This window comes from Bubalus bubalis, chromosome 13 (genome assembly GCF_019923935.1).
Source record: "Bubalus bubalis isolate 160015118507 breed Murrah chromosome 13, NDDB_SH_1, whole genome shotgun sequence".
In the NCBI taxonomy this organism is placed as follows: Eukaryota; Metazoa; Chordata; class Mammalia; order Artiodactyla; family Bovidae; genus Bubalus; species Bubalus bubalis.
The window spans coordinates 77721815-77745067 of NC_059169.1; the positions used below are offsets into that span (position 1 = coordinate 77721815).

The 23253-nt window shown below is 44.5% G+C and overlaps 1 protein-coding gene across 2 annotated transcripts in view; it reads left to right on the top strand.

Moving 5' to 3' along the window:
- VWA8 (von Willebrand factor A domain containing 8) overlaps nt 1-23253 on the top strand; it is a 372743-nt gene that overhangs the window by 338558 nt on the left and 10932 nt on the right. For both annotated transcript variants that reach the window (XM_025263046.3, XM_044926847.2), the window contains exons 41-42: nt 5629-5754; nt 8212-8370. In XM_025263046.3, coding sequence (XP_025118831.3) covers nt 5629-5754; nt 8212-8370 — 285 coding nt within the window. The remainder of the gene's footprint in view (nt 1-5628; nt 5755-8211; nt 8371-23253) is intronic.

Here is a 23253-nt window from a genome sequence, read left to right on the forward strand (position 1 = left end):
TTTTACTAGTGAAACCTATCTTTATATATAATGAATTCTCATTAGTATGAATTTATGACATAATACAAAACAAATGGACATATTTACAAGAATACTTTTCTTCACGCAATAGAAATAACAATAAAGAACATGTCTTGGCTCTTTGTTATAAATAAAATTACATGTTTAAATACAGTAGGAACTTACTATTTAAAGAAGCATTTTAATAAATCCCATAAAATACACAGACCAAAATAATCAATATTCCTATTCCAGCCCTCAGTAGAGTTTTGAAGAGCCTCCCCGCCTCCAGCACATTGGCTTCAAGAACACCCATCCTGACATGCCTCTTCCTGTTTTGAGTTTCCAAGTACTGGTGGGCTGGCTAGATGATAGATAATAAATTATCTGTCCATATTTATCTGCAAGCTATATACTTGAATGAATAGTGCTACTATATAAAAATGTCTTTGTGTCCATAGTTCTGGAGCAAAAGCCTAGCACATTCTTTCACTTCTCAAAAACAAAAAGTACTGGTTCTTGTTTCTAAAAATATCTGTGACAGGCAGAATCAAAAATAATTCATTTATCCACAAATAAAAATTTAAAGAAGAGAATAGATGCCCACCAACATGGCTAAAATTAAAAGAAAAAAGAAACTGTCAATATCAAGTTTTGGTGAGGATACAAACAAAGGAAGCCCTTATACACTGATCCTGGGAAATGTAAATTGGAAAAACCACTTTGGAAACCTATTTCATGGCATCTCCTAAACCTGAGTGTATCCAGCATATCCACCCAACTGAAATGCACCCGTACCTGCTGCAAAAGACACGGTCAAGGATACTCATGGCGACATTACTCATCATAGCCCCAAGCTTGAAGTAACACAGTCATGGCACCCCACTCCAGTACTCTTGCCTGGAAAATCCCATGGACAGAGGAGCCTGGTGGGCTGCAATCCATGGGGTCACTAAGAGTCGGGCACGACTGAGCAACTTCACTTTCACTTTTCACTTTCCTGCATTGGAGAAGGAAATGGCAACCCACTCCAGTGTTGTTGCCTGGAGAATCCCAGGGACGGGGGAGCCTGGTGGGCTGCTGTCTATGGGGTCACACAGAGTCGGACACGACTGAAGCGACTTAGCAGCAGCAGCAGCAGCAGATGAGACATCAGTTGTGACGTATGGTCAAAAGTCACACGATTGGACATTGTTATGGCGGAGACAGAGAATCAAGAGCTGCTGGGCACAACAGTGCCAGTGCCTCTCCTGGGAACGATGTTGAACCAAAGAAGCCAGACACAGACGGGTACATACTTTATGATCCCACTTTATGAAATGCAAAAACACACAAACCTAATCTGTGATGCTAGAAGTCAGGCAGGTGGTGGGCAGGGGTCCTTGGCAGGGCCTGGCTCAAGTCCAAGAGAGACTCCAGAAGGCCGGAGGGGTACGGGGGTTACAAGGTGTGTTTGCTTTTAAAGTTCACTGCCTCTGCACTTGAGATTTATACACTTTATTATAAATATATTATACTTGAATTTTAAAAGTTGACCCAAAAAAGTGGGTGGCAGATTTACTAGAAAAAGCATATCCCTTCCTTCACTCTCACCCCAAATTTTATTAAGTCTTTTTCTTTTATTGGTATACAGAATGGGAACAAAGCCTTCAAACTAGAGAGGACATTAAAAGATGAGAGCTGTGCACAGGAGAAGAGGCAAACCAGCATAAGAAAGTAAAGACCCCAGATCTCCAGGTTCTTCCATGATGGACAGTCTAGAGACAGCAGACAAACATGATATTATAAGGGAAAAATAAGTATTTTGTAATTCGATAACCCCCTTACTAAGGGCAATAATAGATCCCCTAGAAAGGACCGCCTTTTATTATAATGTTTACTAATTATTAGCATTGTTGTTGTTGTTGTTGTTCAGTGGCTAAGTTGTGTCCGACTCTCTGCAACCCGATGAACTACAGCACGCCAGGCTTCCCTGTCCTTCACCGTCACCTTGAGTTTGTGCAAACTCACGTCCATTGAGTCAGTGATGCCAGCCAACCACCTCATCCTCTGTCGCCCCCTTCTCTCCTTGCCCTCAGTCTTTCCCAGCATCAGGGTCTTTTCCAGTTATTAGCATAGATACCAAAAGAAGAATTTTGCAGTGCTATTGGGCTGGTTGTTTAACACACACACCTTTACTGGATCATGGTTCTCTTGCTCTTAAGTTAGACCTTTTCCCCAAATTCACACCACCTGTAATTCCCTTCTTGTGCCTTCAGTCTGTTACAGCGGCCTCTGTGTTCTACCACTGATCAGGAATTGATATCAATAACACAGGATTTTGCAAATCTCTGGTAAAGAGTTAACATTTGTGTACTTTATAGTCTTAAGGAGCTACCTCATAATGAAATGACTTTGATAGTTAGCTGGCCAGTGAGATTTCTATCTCACAAGCCTACTAAGGAAAATTGAAGACAAAGTTCTTCTGGTAAATGATAAGTGTACTAGTATACTTTAGGCAAATATAGGAATATCTAAAATAACAAACCAGCCTTACTCCAGATAGCTTCATTACAGTGGGATCTTTATAAATATATCTAGAAGACTGTTTTTGTTATTTAGTCACTGAGTTGTCTCTGATTCTTTTGCAATCCCATGGACTGTATCCTCTGTCCATGGGATTTCCCAGGCAAGAATATTCCAGTGGGGTTGCCATCTCCTTCTCCAGAGGACCTCCCCAACCCAGGGATTGAACCCAGGTCTCTTGTATTCTTGGATCTGACTCTGTCCCAACTTAGAGAACAACCAAATGGCTGAGAGCCTTAGATAGCTATTTAGGAGATTTTTGGTATACCACCACCACCCCACCCCACACCCACCCACCAAACTCCAAATAATGGAAGATTTTCATCCAGTTACATATCTGCTAAGTGGTTCTAGATGTTTTCTGCTTCTTTTGGGTGCTGAGAGTGCTGATGTTGCAGCAGAACAATGAATTTTGGAAAGCAAAGTATGTTTCATGTAACTAATTATCCACCCAGGTCTCTCAAAATGTTTACTATCAATAGCAAACCAGCTTAACATAACTACATTGACGCTAAAGTCAAAATAGACATGAAGTGAACTGGTTTCCTAAGCAGTTATTTGCCCCATAATTTGTTGCACTTAGCAGACAGGCAATTCAGCTATTTCTATTATTGAAGAATAGACCTACTAGTGGAAAAAAAAAAAACATTGCTTCAAAGTCACTTTTTAGACTTTGATTAATGCTTGCTACTGCTACTGCTAAGTCACTTCAGTCGTGTCCAACTCTGTGCGACCCCGTAGATGGCAGCCCACCAGGCTCCCCCGTCCCTGGGATTCTCCAGGCAAGAACACTGGAGTGGGTTGCCATTTCCTTCTCCAATGCATGAAAGTGAAAAGTGAACGTGAAGTCGCTCAGTCGTGTCCCACTCTCAGTGACCCCATGGACTGCAGCCTACCAGGCTCCTCCATCCACGCGATTCTCCAGGCAGGAGTACTGGAGTGGGGTGCTATTGCCTTCTCCGTGATTAATGCTTAGAAGCTTACAAATTAGGGACAATTCCCAGTTACTTGAGAAAATATTACTGTGATTATTTTGATGTAATTAGGAAGAGGCAAAGGGTAAAAAAAACTAATTGGGAAATCCTCCACTTAATACTAGTGACTTTCATTTCTAATTAAACCTAGACTGCTGTGCTTAGTCGCTTAGTCATGTCCCACTCTGTGACCCCATGGACTGCAGCCTGTCAGGCTCCTCTGTCCATGGGGATTCTTCAGGCAAGAATACTGGAGTGGGTTGCCATCCCCTCCTCCAGGGGATCTTCCCAACCCAGGGATCGAACCCAGGTCTCCCACATTGCAGGTGGATTCTTTACCATCTGAGCCACCAGCGAAGCCCAAATGCAGACTGTAATACTTCAAACAGACGGTCACAGACACAGTGTCCCCTCAGTTTGGAGACGGGGCTGCAAAGACACAGAGAATCTCCATAACTGCCCAAAGTGAGACAAAACTAAGATTTTCACATGCTGAATCCAAGTCTGATGCTTTGTCTACCCTGAGCCACTCTTGGTCTTGATAAGTGCATTGCTGAAATGAAAAGAGGCCCAGTATAGTAAAGAGTCACCATTATATTCATAACTAGATTTTTTAAGAGACTGCAGTCTTTTAGAACAATTTTAGATTCCCAGAAAATTAAGCAGAAAGTGCAGAGAATTTCTGTATACCTCCTGCCCCCGTACACGCCCTTCCCTATTACCAACATCCACCACTGATGTGGTACATTTGCTACAACTGATGAACCTACACTGACACATTAGCACCCAAAGTCCATAGTTGACATTAGGAATCACTCTGAGTGTTGTACATTCTGTGGGTTTGGATAAATGTATAATGACGTGTATCTGCCATTACAGTATCATCTAGAAGTTTCACTGCCCTAAAGATCCTCTGTGCCTTGCCTTTTCATCTCTCCCTCTCCACCAACCCTTGGCAACCACTGACTTCTTTTACGTTCTCCATAGTTGCGCCCTTTTGCAGAATGTCGTCTTGTTGGAGCCATACATGCTATAGCATTTTCAGATGGACTTCTTTCACTTAGTAATATGCATTTAAGTTACCTCCAAGTCATTTCGTGACTTGATAGCTGATTTGTTTTTAGCACTGAGTATATTTCATTGTCTGGGTTCTTAATGTACGTATCAGCTTTGATAAACCTGTGCCTTCATTGGGATATTACGACTCTTTATCACTTAACTGTCATCTTAGTCCAGCGGGCATAGTTTTAAGCATTATGTGGAAATATCTTTAGAAAAGTAATTTAGGAGATTTCCGAATGTAGATGATCAGAATGTCAGTAGAGTACAGGATGTTTGTGTACTGTGGTTCTCAGCCGTTCCCATTTGTACTCTAAGTCACAGAGAACTTGAACAACAACTTGAAAAGGAAGAATCTGAAGATCACATTTAAGAACCTGAAGACTACGTTTTCTCTGTGCTTGCAGACAATGTTAACAAGTTCAAGCTGATTAATTTTCTACCTAATAAATTTTCTAGGAGTACCGTGACAGAAAGTCCAGAAGAAATTCACCGCCGTTACACTCCAGATATCGCATACCTCTCCAGAGGTTCATTTGCATACCACTATCCTGTTCATATGTGCCGGGAGCTCGTTTTGTCCTTCCATATGTTAAAACACATGTAATGGACAAAATCTACACAAAGGGCATTTCTTTGTCAGCAGAGCCGAAACCAGTCCATTTATGAAGCTGTGCTCGTGCCGAGCCAGCACGTATTGAAAAGATCCCTGGTGTGTTTCCTGTTGCTGTTGTTCAGTTTATTTCGTTGCTCAGTCACGTCCAACTCTTTGGCAGCCCCATGGACCGTTGTAGCCCCTCAGGCTCCTCTGTCCATGGGATTCTCCAGGCAAGAATACTGCAGTGGGTTGCCATTTCCTTCTCCGTGGAATCTCCCCAATCCAGGGATCGAACCCTTGTCTCCTGCATTGACAGGCAGATTCTTTACCACTGAGCCACCAGGGAAGCTCCGTATTTCCTGTTATTCATGCATAAAATGTATCAGGGACTCTCCAGAACTAAAGTAAGCATTCACGTGTGTGTCTTTGTAGGCTAAAGGTAAAGAAAGACAGTGGCTAAGACACCAGGCTACTGGGGAGCTAGATGATGCCAAGATCATTGATGGGCTAACTGGAGAAAAAGCCATCTACAAACGCCGGGGTGAGCTGGAGCCACAAGTAAGTATGGGTGCCCTGGGAGCCTCGGATCTGTAGTTTGACCTTCACAGGCAGATGCTTCCTGGAGTTGCTGTTTTAGTCGAAAGACTGCAAACCCTGAATATGGCCATCAAGGAAAGCATTATATATATATTTTTAATTAGAAGAAAACATAAATATTACACTGTTAATTATACGACTCAAGATTCCAGCATGAGTCAAGAAATACCAGGCACACTCAAATTGAGGATTTGAGGGAACCTAATAAAAAGACTGTTTACAAAAGTAAGGGTGGGGTGTAGGAAGTCCAAAAAGAGACAGTGTGGTCTTCCAACAGCAAGGATCTGCCCTCAGTCTGAAAGGGTGGAGGAGAGAGCACTGGAACCTGGACACGGTGGGTCATGGAGAGGGCTGCCCGCCAAGGGCCGCGGCTGTAAGCAGAAGGAGGACCACCCTCGGGCCACAGGACAGGGGCTCTGGTGTCCCACCAGTGCCTGCCAGCAGCCGCTGGAAGCCAGAGAGGCCGCTGCCATCTCGCAGACGAGCCCCCAGGACACAGCGGTGCCCTGGAGGGAAAATGCAAGTCACTCCGTGTCCCTGAGTCCCAGAGGGTGGCGCGGATGGGAACACTAGAGCCACTGTAGTGGTTTTCTGCTCTTCTGTTTCTTTAAAGATCTGTGTTTATCCTGTGACCAAAGAAATTTTTAGAAAATAAGGATTTCTCCCAGAGTGTAAAGTTTAAGAGTCATAACACTAAAATATTTGCACTAACACAAGGGGCAAAAAATGGCAAGTAGGTGAGTCTCTTAGAGGGCTCTGGACTTCCAAAATCCTCGAATAACCGGAATTGCTGAGTAGCCACTGAGACCTGGGGGGTCGGTGGGGTGGGGGGGGGCCATGCTGGTATGAGCCAGTGGCTGCCTTCTTCACTGACTCACTGTGGTCCACCACTGTGTTTAAATACATCTGAAATTGTGAGTCGTCATGGAAGCATGAGGCACTGTTAGGCAGTGCCTAATGCAGGCAGACTCAATGAGCTTTTCAGAAATACACTGAATCTGTCTCCAACCATTACACTCCAGAACCCACAGCATTTTCTTGAATTGACTAACTTGCTCATTCGTTTTCATACATGTCACCGAGTGTATGGTAACCGAATAATCTGGAATTTTTCTCCTTTTTCTCTTGTAAGTAAATCTGACAAGCATACTTTTGTTTTTCTTTCTGCACATTGGCAGGCCTGGGTCCAAAACCAAACTGAAACTCCTAAGCGTTTCACATTTTAATTGATGGTTGTTGCTGACCTGTAGTTCGATGCCACGTTCATGCCTTTAATGCCAGGAAAAGTAAAAAGAAGCAGTAATTCAGTAACTGGAAGGAGTAGAAAACTGAAAGCTTCCTAAAGACAAAAGACAGGAAGAGAGTTTTTCCTTCACTTCTTTACAAGAGGCCCCTGCCCCTCACATCCCTGATTTTAGGAATCTGACATTTCTTACTGACCATGTGGAAGTGATTTTCAGGTCACCACACAACAGGTAAAATTGCTGTGGGCTGCCAGAGTAGCTCCATCTTCCTAGATAAACTGGTTCTAAGGCTTAATGAGAAAATGACCCATTGGTGTTTATATTCTTTCCTGATTATTGTTTTTAAGATTGCATCACTCTCATTAAGGAAGTCTTACTGGACTAGGTTGGTCCTCGAAAGGACCATATTCCAAAGGAAAATCCTCCCCCATGTGGCCCCAACTATCAACACAAATCTGAAGCTCCATTTACTGAAATTCTGTAGATCAGCAGCCCCCAACTTTTTGGGCACCAGGGACAGGTTTCATGGAAGACAATTTTTCCACAGACCAGGCAGGGTTGGTGGGGAGGATGGTATCAGGATAATTCAAACACATTTTGTTTATTGTGCACTTTATTGATATTTCTATTATTATCACATTGTGATTATATGATGAAGTAATTGTTATTGTTCAGTCTCTAAGTCGTGTCTGACTCTGCTACCCCGTAGACTGCAGCACACCAGGCTTCCCTTTCTTCCACTATCTCCTGGAGTTTGCTCAAGCTCATGTCCATTGAGTCAGTGATACTATCCAACCATCTCATCTTCAGAATCAGATTATCAGGCATTAGATTCTCATAAAGAGTATGCAGCCTAGATTCCTCACATGCACAGTTCACAGTAGGGTTTGTGCTCCTATGAGAATCTCATGTTGCCGCTGATCTGACATAAGGCAGAGCTTGGGTGGTAATATGATTGATGGGGAGCCCACCACTCACCTCCTGTTGCACAACCCGATTCTTAACGGTACCAACCCATGCCTCCCCACCTGCCAGGGCAGCCTTGTGCAGGGCGCAGCCTACAGCTGACCCACCTACCTGGCAGCTGGCACTCTGGGGCTGGCGTGAGACCCCTCAGAACAGCAGCCAGTGATGGTTTCTGGTCCTCAAGGCCTTTCTGTCATCCCTCCCTCAGATGGGCAGCCCCCAACAGAAACCCAAGCGCCTGCGCCTGGTGGTAGACGTGTCGGGCAGCATGTACCGCTTCAACGGGGTGGATGGCCGGCTCGAGCGCTCAATGGAAGCTGTGTGCATGGTCATGGAGGCCTTCGAGAACTATGAGGAGAAGTTTAAGGTAATGGCCTGAACTGTGGAGGGTGAGAGGCACCCCAGACCCCATCTGCCCAGGAGTCGCCCCGAGTCAGGACGTGAGGCTGGCTGTCTGCTCACCTGGAGCAGACAGGGTCTTCATCTTCTCATCACCCCATCTGTCAGCACCGAGAAAGGGAGCCTTCTGTTTCATCTGCTCTAATAATCAGAAAATGATAAGACCATGACCTAAAGACCAGTAGCTACAGAAGAAAGCACTGCCCTTGACAAGTTGTGCGATGTTGTGGTGTTGCCGTTGTTGTTGTTCCGTGTCCAATTCTTTTGCCACCCTCTGGACTAGAGCCAGCCAGGCTCCTCTGTCCATGGGATTTCCCAGGCAAGAATACTGAAGCAGGTTGCCATTTCCTTCTCCAGGGGATCTTCCCAACCAAGGGATGGAACCTGCGTCTCCTGCATCGGCAGGCGGATTCTTTACCGCTGAGCCACCCAGGAAGCCGCACGTTGGAGTGGGGTGGGGAGGGGCAGAAACAGGCAGATAGAAGCACGGCAGGTGTCTCCCCAGGTTTCTCAAGGCCACCATCCCCACCCCAGCACCCCTCACCCACCCATCCATGCCTGCTGCATCACCAACCAGGCCGCCTCTCACAGTTCTCAGAGTTGCCTTGCCTTGGCTCACAGGGAGGGTCACACAGCTGACGGCGAAGGTGCTTGCCCTGGGAGAAATGATCCCCTTTCAGAGATATCCCTTTTGTCATCGCTGAGTTTGCTTTGCCTCCTCCTTCAGAGACCTGAGCTCTGAGAAGGGCAGCCACACTCCCGGCTTTGACCAGAGCAAATAACCTGAACACGGTGCTGAGTAATTATTATCAGCAGTTCAGTTGAGAGGAGCAGTATATGTGCAGCCATGGGTCATGGGTACTCAGTCTATCCTAAATATTCTCGACCACGTTGGGGATCAAACATGTCCTTCAGAAACAGCCCATCTCCGGTGACTTGGCTTGACATCCCACCCGCACCTGGGGATTATTGTGCTGAGCCGTGTCCATGTGTTGTGATGGATACAGCAAGAAGCAGGCTGTGAAACCCACCGCTTCGTTGACTTTGGGCCCCCTTTCGAGGCTGCGAGGCTCCCAGAGTCCCTTGTGTGAAGCTCTGTGTGAAAGATTCCTTTTACAATGAAGGGATAAGCGTCCATGTCCTGCAAACATGAGTGGGACGTGGGCCCTCGCCGTGGGGAGCAGCTCTGTCTCCCTGAGAAGCTGGAACGCACTGCCCCTGGTGACCAGTGAGCACCACGGGGCTGCCCCAGACCCCTCCTGGGTTCAGTTGCCCGGAGTCTCTGTGCCACGATCTGAGCACGGCCAGGCCGGCCCTGTTCTGCCTTATGGCTCCCAGACGAGTGTTCAGCGCTTTCCCTCCTTGGCCCTCCCTCCCTTCAAATGAGTTTTTCTTGATTTTGATTTTTTTTTTAACTTTTCTGTGTTTTCTTAAAATGTTTTATTGAAGTACAGTTGATTTAAAATATCATGTTAGTTTCAGGTATGCAGCAAAGTGATTCATATATATATATATATATATTCTTTTTCATATTCTTTTCCGTTATAGGTTATTACATGATATTGAGTGTAGTTCCCTGTTTTATACAGTAGGTCCTTGTTGCTTATCTATTTTATATATAGTGGTGTGTGTATGTTAATCCCATCCTCCTAATGTACTCCTCCCCTCATCCCTTTCCCCTTTGATAACCATAAGTTTGTATTCTGTGTGTATAACTCTCTTTCTGTTTTGGAAATAAGTTCATTTGGGTTTTTTTTTTTTTTTTTTAGATTCTACATATAAGTGTTCTCATATGATATTTGTCTTTGTCTGGCTTACTTCACTTAGTACAATAATTTCTAGGTCCATTCATGTTGCTGCAAAAGGCATTATTTCATTCTTTTATGACTAATATTCCACTGTATATGTACTTTTTTATGTCATATGGGTTTAACATTTTTAAGTAATTTAGGTCTTTGCTAGTATAAGATGGAGCATAATTCTTCAATCACGTGGACCACTGTGTTGAAGTAGATGGTTAGACATCCATTGTATCAGCATAAATCCCACCCATGTTTTAAAACCTTGGGTTCTGCGAATAATTGGATCAGCCCATTCACTTCTCTTGTGGATCTTAAAGTCCAGGGTACCTCAGCTCCCTTTGAGCTCCCTTTGAGTTACATGAAGATTTTAACTCCTCATAGACCACAGCAAACATTCCACAGCTAAAACCGGCATATTCATATATGTGGTGCATGCATGCTCAGTCGTGTCCGACTCTTAACGACCCTATGGACTAGCCCCAGGTTCCTCTAGTCCGTGGGATTTTCCAGGCAAGAAGCAAGAATACTGGAGTGGGTTTTCATTTCCTTCTCCAGGGGATCTTCAGGACCCAAGGATCAAACTGGAGTTGCTGACAATTCCTGCCTTGGCAGGGAGGTTCTTTTTGCCACTGAGCCACATGGGAAGCCCAGAGTTATCTAGATATTTATAGTTATCTAGAAAAATTTTTCCCATTAGAAAGAGGATTTCTGTGTCTATGAGAACGGAACTGTTCTGTATGTGAAGCTACTTCTTGCAGATTTTTAGAAAGATTCAGGAGAAGTTCAGCAAGAAATGGACTGACAGAGTTCCCCAGGACTGGGTAAAGGTTGAGACAGAAGGCAGGAAGTGACCAAGTTAACAGGGAGGGAGCGTGTTGGATATTTCACTGCATCGCACATGCGGAATATGTGGAGAGATTTGTGTTTGTCTAATTCTTACCGTTAAAAGTCTATAATCTGGAAGAACAATTAGCCAAACCGGACATGTTGTACAAAAAAAGAAATAATATCAAAGAAACAAGCATTCACAAGATCTTGTTTTGTTTTGTTTCTGATTGACAATTAGAAAACAAATTGTTGGCACATGACCTGCTGAATTTCAGCTAAATTCAACAAAATTACAAGTGCTGATTGAGCACTTGCTAAGAGCAGTGGTCTTTCAGGTACAGCGTTCCCTGCCAACCTTGAGCTTGTAACCTTTCGAGGAAGACCTATAAAAATTAATTCTGATAGATGACTCCACAGAGGCATGCAGTAATAAAGACACAGCAGAGCACACCTCTCCAGACACCCGCGTTTGGGGAACTATCCCCAAAGTAGTATTTTGCTCATAGTCTCTTTCTCTCTTTTTTTTTGGGGGGGGCTTTTTCCACCTTTTTTCTTTTTATTATTTGAAAAAAATTTATTGGGGCATAGTTTCTTTACAATGTTGTGTTCATTTCTACTGTACGGCAAAGTGATCAGCTATCTGTATACACATATCCCCTCTTTCGGCTTTCCTTCCTATTTAGATCACCACAGAGCACTGAGCAGAGCGTCTGTGCTATATGCTGGGTTCTCATTGGTTATCTATTTCATGTGTGCTTGCTAAGTCACTTCAGTCATGTTCAACTCTTTGTGACCCCATGGACCATCGCATGCCAGGCTCCTCTCTCTATGGAGTCCTCCAGGCAAGCATCCTGGAGTGGGTATCCATTTCCTTCTCCAGGTGATCTCCTTGATCCAGAGGTGGAACTCGCATCTCCTATGTCTCTTGCATTGGCAGGTGGGCTCTTCGCCACTAGGGCCACCGAAGCCCAGATAGATGATAATAGATAAGGAAACAAAGAACTCTTTGTTTGGAACAAAAAAGCATAAGGAACTGATAAGGAACAGAAAAGTATGGGATCTTCTAACTGGCTTCTTAGTGCTTGGGCATGGAGGAAACACTCAGAGGGTGGGAAGTGGTTCAAAATACAGAGCCCTTTCTTCTTCCATTGAGCATCAGAGCTGCAGTGAGCTACCCTTACTGACAAGAGCATCAATAGAGTAGGGGCTGCCCAGGTGACTCAGTGGTAAAAGAAACTGCCCTTCAATGCAGGAGCCACCGGAGCTGGGTCCTGGGTCAGGATGATGCCCGGGAGGAAGAAACGACAACCTACCCCAGTATTCTTGCCTGGAAGGCTCCTCTGTAGTCCATGGGGTCGCAAAGAGTCGGACACGATGAGCACAGACACATGTCAATAGTGTGCATACGTCAATCCCAATCTGCCAGTTCATCCCCTCCCCCACTTCCCCTTTTGGTATCCCTACGTTTGTTCTCTAAGTCCGTGTCTCTATTTCTGCTCTGTAAATAAGATCACCTATGCCAGTCTTTTCAGGTTCCACATATATGCGTTAATATACAGTACTTGTGAGGGTCTCTTCAGTTGCCACAACACTGTAAAGAATTTCCTCATTTTTTTAATCTGTGAAACTACAGAAATATTGAGAAGGTAACATAGTTATATTTGACTTTCTAAACATTTTTATTGAAATATATTTGATTTACTGACAAATCCAGGTGGAATTACAGGAAGACACTGAGATACAATAAAGGTCTTTCAGGGCTCGACGCTTCATCGTGTTTTATGCTATTTGATTTTTAACAGGAAGTACTTTAACGGTTTTGATTTTGTGCATTTTCTTTTATACCCCTCACATTTACTACATCTAGTTCCTGCAGATGTCTTTTTAAGAGCACAGAAAGCCTTACGAAGCTAAAAGGATTAAAGTCTTCTCAACAGAAGGAGAAAATCCTTATGATTTCACAAGATGAGCTCTCTGAGGAAAAGTGGTCCTTCGCTGGGCGTCTGGAGGGAGAGGGAGGGAAGTCAGGACACGGAGGACTTCCAGTCCTGCGCCTGCAGACTCCTCACTGTGACCCTGCTCTTTAGAGCTGCGGTCACCTCACAGTTCACTCCCTCCAGTTTCCTCATTCCTCAGACCGGAAACCAAGACCCAGAGACATTACGGGCTTGGCCCAGAGGCGGAAGGCTAGACTAGCCCAGGACGCTTCTCTTTGTTTTCCCTGTTTTGTTTTGTTTTTAAACTTTACCCCTTTATTTCCAAATTTGTTTATTTTGAAAAAGGTTTCATCTACAAGAAAGCTGAAAGAACTGTAAGATGACCACCCATGTGCCTTTGCTTAGATTCACCAAGTGAGCCCTTTTTCCCTCATCTGCTTTATGTTCCTCTCTGAATATATACTCTTTTTATCCTCTCTGATGCATTGGAAAGTAAGTCCTAACTGTCATACTTCTTTATCTCTAAATACTTTACTATACTTCTGCTAAGAGTCAAGACATTCCCTAATATGATCTCAATATCATTATTACTTCTAAGAAAATCATCGATAATTTCATCTTACTTATAATATGCAATCCATGTCTTTATTTATGCTTTGTAAATAAGATCATCTATACCAGTGTTTTCAGATTCCACATGTATGGGTTAATATATCATACTTGTTTTTCACTCTCTGACTTACTTCACTCTAGATGACAGTCTCTAGGTCCATTCTCGTCTACAAATGACCCAGTTTCGTTCCTTTTTATGGCTGAGTAATATTCCATTGTAAACACAGAGGTAGAGGACAGGTGTGTGGATACTGAGGAGGGAGGGGGGATGAGTTGGGAGATTAGGATTAATATATATCCACCACTGATACTGTGTATAAAATAGAGACTAATGGGAACCTACTGGACAGCACAGGGAGCTATCTACTCAGCGTCCCTTGGCGGCCTAGACAAGAAGGAATCCAAAGCAGAGGGGACACATGTAAACATGGGGCTGCTCCGCTTTGTTGTGCAGCAGAAACTAGCACGGTGCTGCTGCTGCTGCTAAGTCGCTTCAGTCGTGTCCGACTCTGTGCGACCCCATAGACGGCAGCCCACCAGGCTCCCCCGTCCCTGGGATTTTCCAGGCAAAAGTACTGGAGTTGGGTGCCATCGCCTGAGTGTTACTACACTCCAGTATATATTTTTTAATTATTCAGCCCTGTTCACTTTCCCCAACTATCCCAATGGTTGCCCTCCTGGGCTATGGAATATAAACCATCCCAATAGTTACTAACTATCTTTCTCAATCTGGGATTCGGTCGCAGTCCCCACCTCGGTTTTCGTGCCTGTCTTGTTAGCCCCTGGTAACCTGGCCCACTGCCTTTCCTGCTGCTGTCATTTTACTTTTCATGGTGGCCACTCTCTAGAGACTCCAGATCACCTGTCCGGTAGAATATCCTGGATCTGTCTGGCTACTTTATCTTGGTGTCACGTACCTCGTGCCAATAGCCTCTATGTCTCCAGAACTCCTGACAGGCTTTCCCCCGCAGCAGGTGCACTGGGGACACTGTGTATAGTCTTCCCACCGCCCCTGCCAACATAACCAAGGTGCTGAGTATCCACAGCTGCCCGGGCTCTGCTGGGGCTCACCAGGCCTCCTTTGAAAGAAGGCAAGCAGGTGGCGGGATGGAGCCTACGTGCCTTCTGCAAGACCTTTCTCCATGTATTATGACATATGTTGAGATACAAGTAATGGGAGCACATAGTACAGTGTGTAAAAGGCACAAAGAAGTTAGGGTGAGGAATGAGCCTTTGCTCCCCTCTCTCAGCTCCCAGTTACCCTCCCTGCCAGTGGCCACAGTGGGCAGATTTTTTTTTTTTTTTGGTACCTTCTCAGAGACATCTGATACATATACATCAAGTGACAGAGTCCCGTTCACTCGCTTCTATATCTTTCCGGGGGGAGAAGAAGAGCCTCTTGATAAAAGTGAAAGAGGAGAGTGAAAAAGTTGGCTTAAAACTCAACATTCAGAAAACTAAGATCATGGCATCTGATCCCATCACTTAATGGCAAACAGCGAGAGACTTTATTTTTGGGGGCTCCAAAATCACTGCAGATGGTGGCTGCAGCCATGAAATTAAAAGACGCTTGCTCCTTGGAAGAAAAGCTATGACCAACCTAGACAGCATATTAAAAAGCAGAGACATTACTCTGCCAACAAACGTCCGTCTAGTCAAAGCTATGGGTTTTCCAGTAGTCATATATGGATGTGAGAGTTGGATCATAAAGAAACCTTAGTGCCGAAGAACTGATGCTTTTGAACTATGGTGTTGAAAAAGACTCTTGAGAGTCCCTTGGACTGCAAGGAGATCCAACCAGTCCATTCTAAAGGAAATCAGTGCTGAATATTCATTGGAAGGACTGATGCTGAAGCTGAAACTCCAGTACTTTGGCCACCTGATGGGAAGAGCTGACTCATTGGAAAAGACCCTGATGCTGGAAGAGATTGAAGGCAGGAGGAGAAGGGGATGACAGAGGATGAGAGGGTTGGATGGCATCACTGACTCAATGGACATGAGTTTGAGCGAGTTTTGGGAGTTGGTGATGGACAGGGAAGCCTGGCATGCTACAGTCCATGGGGTTGCAAAGAATCAGACATGACTGAGCAACTGAACTGAACTGAGAAGACCATTTTTAAAGTTTTTATTGAATTTGTTACAATGTTGGTTCTGTTTTATGTTTTGGTTTTTCGGCCAGGAGGCATGTGGGATTTTAGCTCCCCAACCAGGGATTGAACCTGCACCCCCTGCATTGGAAGGCATAGTCTTAACCACTGGACTGCCAGGGAAGTCCATGTTCTGTATCTTTATACTATGTGATTATATCCAACTCATTTAATCTCTCTGTACTTTGATGTTCTCATCTCTGAAGGAAACATAAGGACTAGGAATAAGTAATGAAAGTGTGTCACTTAACAAATATAAAATGAGGCATGAGCAAATGACAGTTTTAGGAGTTCCTAGTGAAAATTATATTTTCCATAGCCCAGGATGGCATTGCATGTGCTATCATATGTTAGGAATTCAGCAGCATATGCTGAGCCTCCCTACTCCCCAGTTCCAGAAAGTTCTTTATGTTGTCTTCCTGCAGTTATACCTCCGTTGTAAGGCTCTCTAGTCTGTGTTTGCTTTAAAAACTTCAGAAGCCACTGGCCTGGCTCAGGGATCTGGACTCTTCCCACAGCCTCTCTCTTGGCGTCTACTGTGTGTTTTCTTTGTCTTGGGCTCAGCTCCTGGGCTCTGGGTCATTAGAGTCCAAATCCAAGTTGAAGCTGGGCTCAAACAATGAAGAACCTGCCTGCAATGCAGCAGACCCAGGTTCGATCCCTGGGTTGGAAGATCCCCTCGAGGAGGAGCTGGCAACCCACTCCAGGATTCTTGCCTGGAGAATCCCATGGACAGGGGAGCCTGGCGGGATACAGTCTTGGGGTCTTGACAAGTCAGACACAACTGAGCAACTAACACTTCACTTTCCACTTTTATTGCAGCTTAACAAAATCCATGGGTAAGAATTACTGAGAAGGAAAGGACCTTTGAGCAAGGATGTCTGAAAAGAAAAAGTAATTCAGTGGCAGAACATGTTTCAGAGGCATCTGGAATTTTTTAAGTTTCTCATAATTGTTCTACTCACTGAGTTCAGTTATTCTCAGGAACCACTGAAGTAGGCTTAAGACAGGAGCAACATTATTTGCTAATAATCAGCATGCTGCTACTAAGTCACTTTAGTCATGTCTGACTCGATGCGACCCCATGGACGTCAGCCCACCAGGCTCCCCCGTCCCTGGGATTCTCCAGGCAAGAACACTGGAGTGGGTTGCCATTTCCTTCTCCAATGCATGAAAGTGAAAAGTGAAAGTGAAGTCGCTCAGTCGTGTCTGACTCTTAGCGACCTCATGGACTGCAGCCCACCAGGCTCCTCCGTCCATGGGATTTTCCAGGCAAGAGTACTGGAGTTGGGTGCCATTGCCTTCTCCGAATAATCAGCATAAAGTCTTCTAATCTTATAACCAGCAGAATTTTTAATGGTCACGTAGCACTTAAACATTGGCCTGAAAAGTAGGGAGCCATTTCATTTAAGTCAGGAAGCGTTTTTTTCCTTTACCTTCATTCCAGTTTGTTCCTCATGATTTCTCCAAGCCCTGGGAATGTTTTCACTATAACCTTAAAGCAGATCACCTTTGCAAAAGCTCTTAATGCCTAATTTATTTTTTTTCCTTCAAAATATTCAGTAACACCAGAAGTTAGGTATGTCTCTACTGAGCACTCAAATAGTGACACCAGAAAATAAGCTGAATTATTGAGAAGTTGAACTTGGAAAAAACCTCTCAAATGTAGTGTTTCCGTAGAGACATATAAATCACTTCTAAGACTGTGGTTTCATCTTTCTTCTTTTGGCTGCGCCGCACAGCTCGTGGGATCTTAGTTCCCCGACCAGAGATTGAACTCAGGCCACGGCAGTGAAAGCGCCAAGTCCTCATCACTAGACCACCAGGGAGGCTCCCTAACAGGGTAGAAGGAGCCCCTGAGGATGTCGGAGGGCGAAGGTGTGTGGACGGCACGTTTTACCCCTTCCCCCTTCATCCCCAGTTCCACCAAACTAATTCCACTTGTATTGATATTGTATGACGTTTCACAATCTGGGCTTTGTGCAATATTTCATTTGGAGAAAGAATTCCACTGCTTAAAAAAATTTTAGAGTTAGAAAACCGCTATTCTAGGGCCAACACTGGATCATTATTTCTTACAGATTCTGGAGGCATTCTTTTCGGGAATGAAAAGTCATCCTCACCTAGACTTAGATGACTCACTCCCTTGACAGGAGAAAACAGGCACAGGTGTCCCTGTAACTAAGTGAAGCAGACTTTCTCATTCCATTTCTTGGGTGGGCCCCCAGAATTCTCACAGGGTCTTGGGAGCAGAGAGGATCTTGGAAATTTTTTTCACCAGCCTCTGTTTTAAGATGAGAAAATAAAAATCTACATCCCAAAGTCACACAGCTAAACTGTAAACAGCCAGGATGTCTGACTCCCACTTCATGACCTTTTCTTCATTCACATTTTATTCCTTGTTCCGGCAGCCATATTATTTCTGCCCAATCGGTATACTTAGAAAGCTGTAATTTAGGAGCAAATATACCATTTACATAAAGTACTCTTATCTTCTCCTCCATCACCCAAAGGAGGTGTAGTAGACATACTTTTCTCAAAGATGTGGAAAAGTGTGGCTCAAACCAGCACCTGCTGGGAAAATTCCTTCTATCAAAAACTTAGTTCAGCATCTATCACTCTCCCTTTTCTAATATCTCAGGCATGTTTCACACATTTAGAAAGAGAAATCAATCATCTTATCAGCTCAGGCTTTGGATAAGTTCTTTTTTTTTTTTTTTGGCTGTACCATGCAGCTTGCAGGATCTTAGCTCCTCAACCAGAGACTGAACCCAGGCCCATGGCAGTGGAAGCTCTGAGTCCTAACCACTGGAGCACCAGAGAATTCCCACATGACTCTGTTTCTTCTTATTTATTTGTTTTTTGTCCACACCACATAGCTTGAGGGATTCTAGTTCCATGACCAGGGATCAAGCCCAGGCAGTGGAAGCACAGAGTCCCAGCCACTGGGCCACCAGGGAGTTTCCTGAAGACATTCTTCCTGCTGCTTGGAAATAAAAGTGAAGAAGGGTGTACAGACTTCTCTAAGTCCACTCAGAGTTAAACAAGAATTCAGAATGGACTCAATCATAGATGTGAAAGTTCAAAAATCCTAGGTAAAGACTGGGACAGGCTGGGGGGGGGGGGGGGCAGTAGTTAGGGAACGGTTGTTTCTCTTCAGTAAAAGCATTGGACTTAGAGCACCTGGATTCAGATTCCACCTCCGCCACCACTAGATCTCGGACCTTAAGAAAGCCTGTTAATCTCTCTGAGCATCGGTTTTTAATTTGGGAAATGATATTAAGCACACCAATCACAAAGGTGTGGAGAAAATCAGAATGAAAGGAGATAGACAGAAGCACTTTGTAAACCATAACGTTGACATTATACTCACTAAATGTATTGTCCTAGCCTTTCAACGATCCTCTGAGATTAGGTGAAACAGAGATCATCCCTACTAGTCATAGAGGCTCAGTGGTTTACAAGCACCCAGGGTTAGAGGTCATCTAAGCCAGCATTATTTATAACGTGGAAATAAGATTTGGAGGGGTTAAGTGACTCACCTAAGGTCACAAAGCTTGTTAAAGTTGGAGCTAAGGCTAGAGTCTGTGACGTCCAGAAGATCATTCTCTTTACACTGACTTCTCTATGAAGAAAGCTTAGCAGTAACTGATACTGTAGATCATTGTCTACACCCTAGAGTTCTGTTGGCACATCTCTTGACCTTTTTAATTATATTTATTGTCTAATCCTTGGCTGGTTGGCTGTCAGCAGTCCTACCTGAGAATGGTGTATTTGTATGTCCAGAAGGAGATTAGAATTTCACATATTATCAGATCTCCAAAATAGCCTCAAATGATTGTCTCTTGCTACTTAAAATATAGAGATATGTGCTTAGTCACTTAGTCGTGTCCGACTCTTTGTGAAACTGTGGGCTGTAGCCCGCTAGGCTCCTCTGTGCGTAGGGATTCTCCAGCAAGAACACTAGAGTGGGTTGCCATGCCCTCCTCCAGGGGATCTTCCCAACCCAGGGATTGAACCCAGGTCTCCCACATTGTAGGCAGATTCTTTACCACCTGAGCCACCAGGGAAGCCCAACAGGTATAATAAAGCACAATTTCTCCTAAAGTTAGCAAATGATTATCCTTCCCAACAGAAATTTAAACACAAACCTTATTCATAAAAATGCTAGTAGCTCTTTGTTGGAAATAAAGCTTTTCTTTGCCATCTAAATATTATATTATAAATCATCCTTCTAATCTGATGATAAATTTTTGTGTCTTGGACTGAAACTCAGCATTTGTTTTCATTTTTTTCCTGACTTTCTCTGAACAAATGAGATTTGCAAAAGAAAATATAGCAAAAGGGTATTTAAACAAGTTTCTAAAGCAAAAAAAGTATTAAAATCAGTCCTCTCTGGTTAAGACTTTTCTTTACTGCTGTGGTTTAATGTTTATGTTGGATGTTAAATGCAGGACTCCGCAGAGATTTAAGGGAGGCTCTGAAAAGTGGAGAAATCATGATCACAAAAATTTTGAGCTACTTAGAAAAAGTTGTGGTCTAAATGTTAGGCAGAAAAACAGAAAGAAAATAAATGTTAAACGGTCTACAGCAACAATGAGGTCCTTGTTTAGTGAGTTCTTATGAGTCCTGCCTGGAAGCCAGTGTGAGACTCTGTCAGGTCTGTCCCAACGAGCGACGGACTGGGTAAGTGGCAGAATCAGGCGGTAGAAACGGATGAGTTCGTGTACTTTTTCCTTTCACCCAGACGATTTTGAGGGTTAGCAAATTACTCTCTATAAAGTGTGTTGGGATCCCTGGAGAGTGGATCCCAGTTAATTACGACATAGAAAGATGGTTTTTCATGGAAGATTAACATGATCCCCAGTAACGCCAGCGAATGCTTCACATTTGGATGTACTTTGAATTCCTCTCAAGCATTGTATTTACTTTGGACCCAGAAGAATCCCCAAGCCCGTTTGGAAGATGAGAACCCGAGCCTGCAAGCTATTTTAAAAGCCTCATCCTCTCCTTTAGGTGTGTCTTCTCAGCCTTTGTAACACCAACTAGATTCAGACAAAGGAAGGCCTTTCTGCAAACTGCACATTCCTTACTGCAAATATGTGAGGAAGGGAGGAGGGAGGAAGGTGTGCAGCTCCCCTGTCTATCTTGTTTACCCAAAAAAGTATAGAATGCTTTGTTTCTCCTGGGCAGATAATTAAGTGATAGATCGATCAAATGATAGACTGTTTTGTGACTAAATGTTTGTGGAGGTTCAATCAGTATCTGTTTTTGTTAAGAAACATCCAACAATTCATTTGACTACTATTTTTTTTATATGGTTTTTAAATTTTTTTATTGTTTGTCTTTCTTTTGGCTGCACTGGGTCTTCGTTGTTCTGCAGGCATTTCCCTGTTGCGAAGAGCAGGGGCTGCGCTCTAGTCGCAGTCCCAGGACTTCTTATTATGGTGGCTTCCCTTGCTGTGAGCCAGGCTCCGGGGCGCTCGGGCCTCAGTAGCCGTGGCTCGCGGGGTCAGTACTTGTGGCTTGCAGTCTCTAGAGCACAGACTCAGGAGTTGTGACACAGGGGCTTAATTGCTCCAGGGCACGTGGGATCTTCCGGGGCCTGGGACCCAACCTGTGTCCCCCTGCGTCGGCAGGCGGATTCTTTACCCCTGAGTCGCCAGGGAAGCCTGACTACTATTTGTTTAATAATTAACTAGCAACTTTTTCCCTTGCAGTGACCAGTTGTGGCAACCCTGTAAGCAGACCACATGGTCAAATAGTTATTTATATAGTATCACCCATGGTCATCTGGTCAGTAAGATATTTAACCATCAGTTAAAAGGGGAAGAAAAAGTCAAATATGTATTTATAGCCCTCTCATCTGAGCCAAATAAGAGAAACTTACTTCTGCTTCTAGGAACTGATCTTACCCCGTCATGTGTAAGATTCCCGTTTTAACAGATTACCTCACAGCCCCATGATGAGAGCAGCTTGCCCGGCCCGTGGTGGTTTAGTCGCTCAGCTGTATCTGACTCTCATGATCCGATGGACTGCAGCCGGTCAGACTCCTCTGTCCATGGGATGTTCCAGGCAAGAGTACTGCCGTGGTCGCCATTGCTCTCCGTTTAGAACAGTTCCTGCCATGACCACTGGACGGGGCCTGGCGCTTTCGTCCCTGGAGGAATTGTGCAGGTTTTCCCCACATCTAGGCCAGTCCTTGCGCTGAGCCCTTGGTGACCGTGGTCAGGCATATACTGAAGCCAGCACTCCATCGTCCAGGGCTGTGCTGCCTTTAGGTTTTAAATTTTGCCACCTTTTCACAACAATGACAGCAAACTAGATACAGAGATTTTTTTGTTTTTCATATATGGAATTTGTTATATCCCTGGAAAGTGTTTCTTACCAAGCTTTTTTAGTGGATCGGCAAATTTCCCCCAATATTCTTTCATATCATCCTTTGTATTTTTAATAAAACACTCTAAAATTAGGCACAGACTAATGTCCCGCCCTGGCCCTCCTCTGAGCATGCCCTTCCATTGAGGGCAGAGTCCGTGGGGCCAGTGGAGCAAGCCCGCTTAGATTCTGTGTCTAGAACCTACTCCCAGTTCCTGGGATCCCCAGCTGTCTTGCTCGGGTGACCCCAAGTCTGTTTCTTGGGCGTCTTTCTTAGGTCCATCTTCCTGGGCCAGACTGGCCAACGGTGTGCCCAGCCAGCACTGTGAGGACAGAAAGGTGATGGCGTGTGGACACGAGGACCGGGTGTCCACACACGTGCCTGTGAGCCCCTCGAGGTGGGGACAGAGCCAGCTACAGAGAGAAGGACGTGGGCTGCAAGCCAGGGGCCAGTCCTGCCCACAGCGCCGTGTTCTAGCACGGAGCTTTGACAATCCAAGTGTTCGGAATTTAACCCTGGCTTTCCAGGTCATTATAATGTCTATTTATCAAAGTAGAGGAAGAACATATTTTATTTAGCAATTTTCAGCCTGATTTATGGGCTACCCTGGTGGTTCAGACGGTAAAGAATCTGCCTGTAATACAGGAGACCATGATTTATAGCTTTTAAATAGACATCCTATATGGGCCTTCATTTGCCCACTTATCCCTTCAATTGTGTACTTGTCTCTGTCCATTCTTATCCTCTATGCCTTCCTTTTAGTCTCAGGAAAAACGTGTCCTTCCCCCCTCTCCAAACTTGGCCCTCTGACCGTGACCCTGATCTCTCCCCACCGCCTCCTCTCTTGTTGTTGTTCAGTCGCTCCATCATGTCTGACTCTGCGACCACATGAACGGCAGCACGCCAGACTTCTTTGTCCTTCACTATGCTTAAACTCACAGCCGTCGAGGCGGTGATGCCATCCAGCCATCTCATCCTCTGTCACCCGCTTTTCCTCCTGCCCTCAATCTTTCCCAGCATCAGGGTCTTTTCCAATGAGTCGTCTCCTCTCTTTATAGCCAATGAGGTGCCAATGAAATGTGGGCACCTCTCCCCAAACACCTGTCTAGATGCTGTTCTATTTCTGTCTCATACCACAAACCTTTT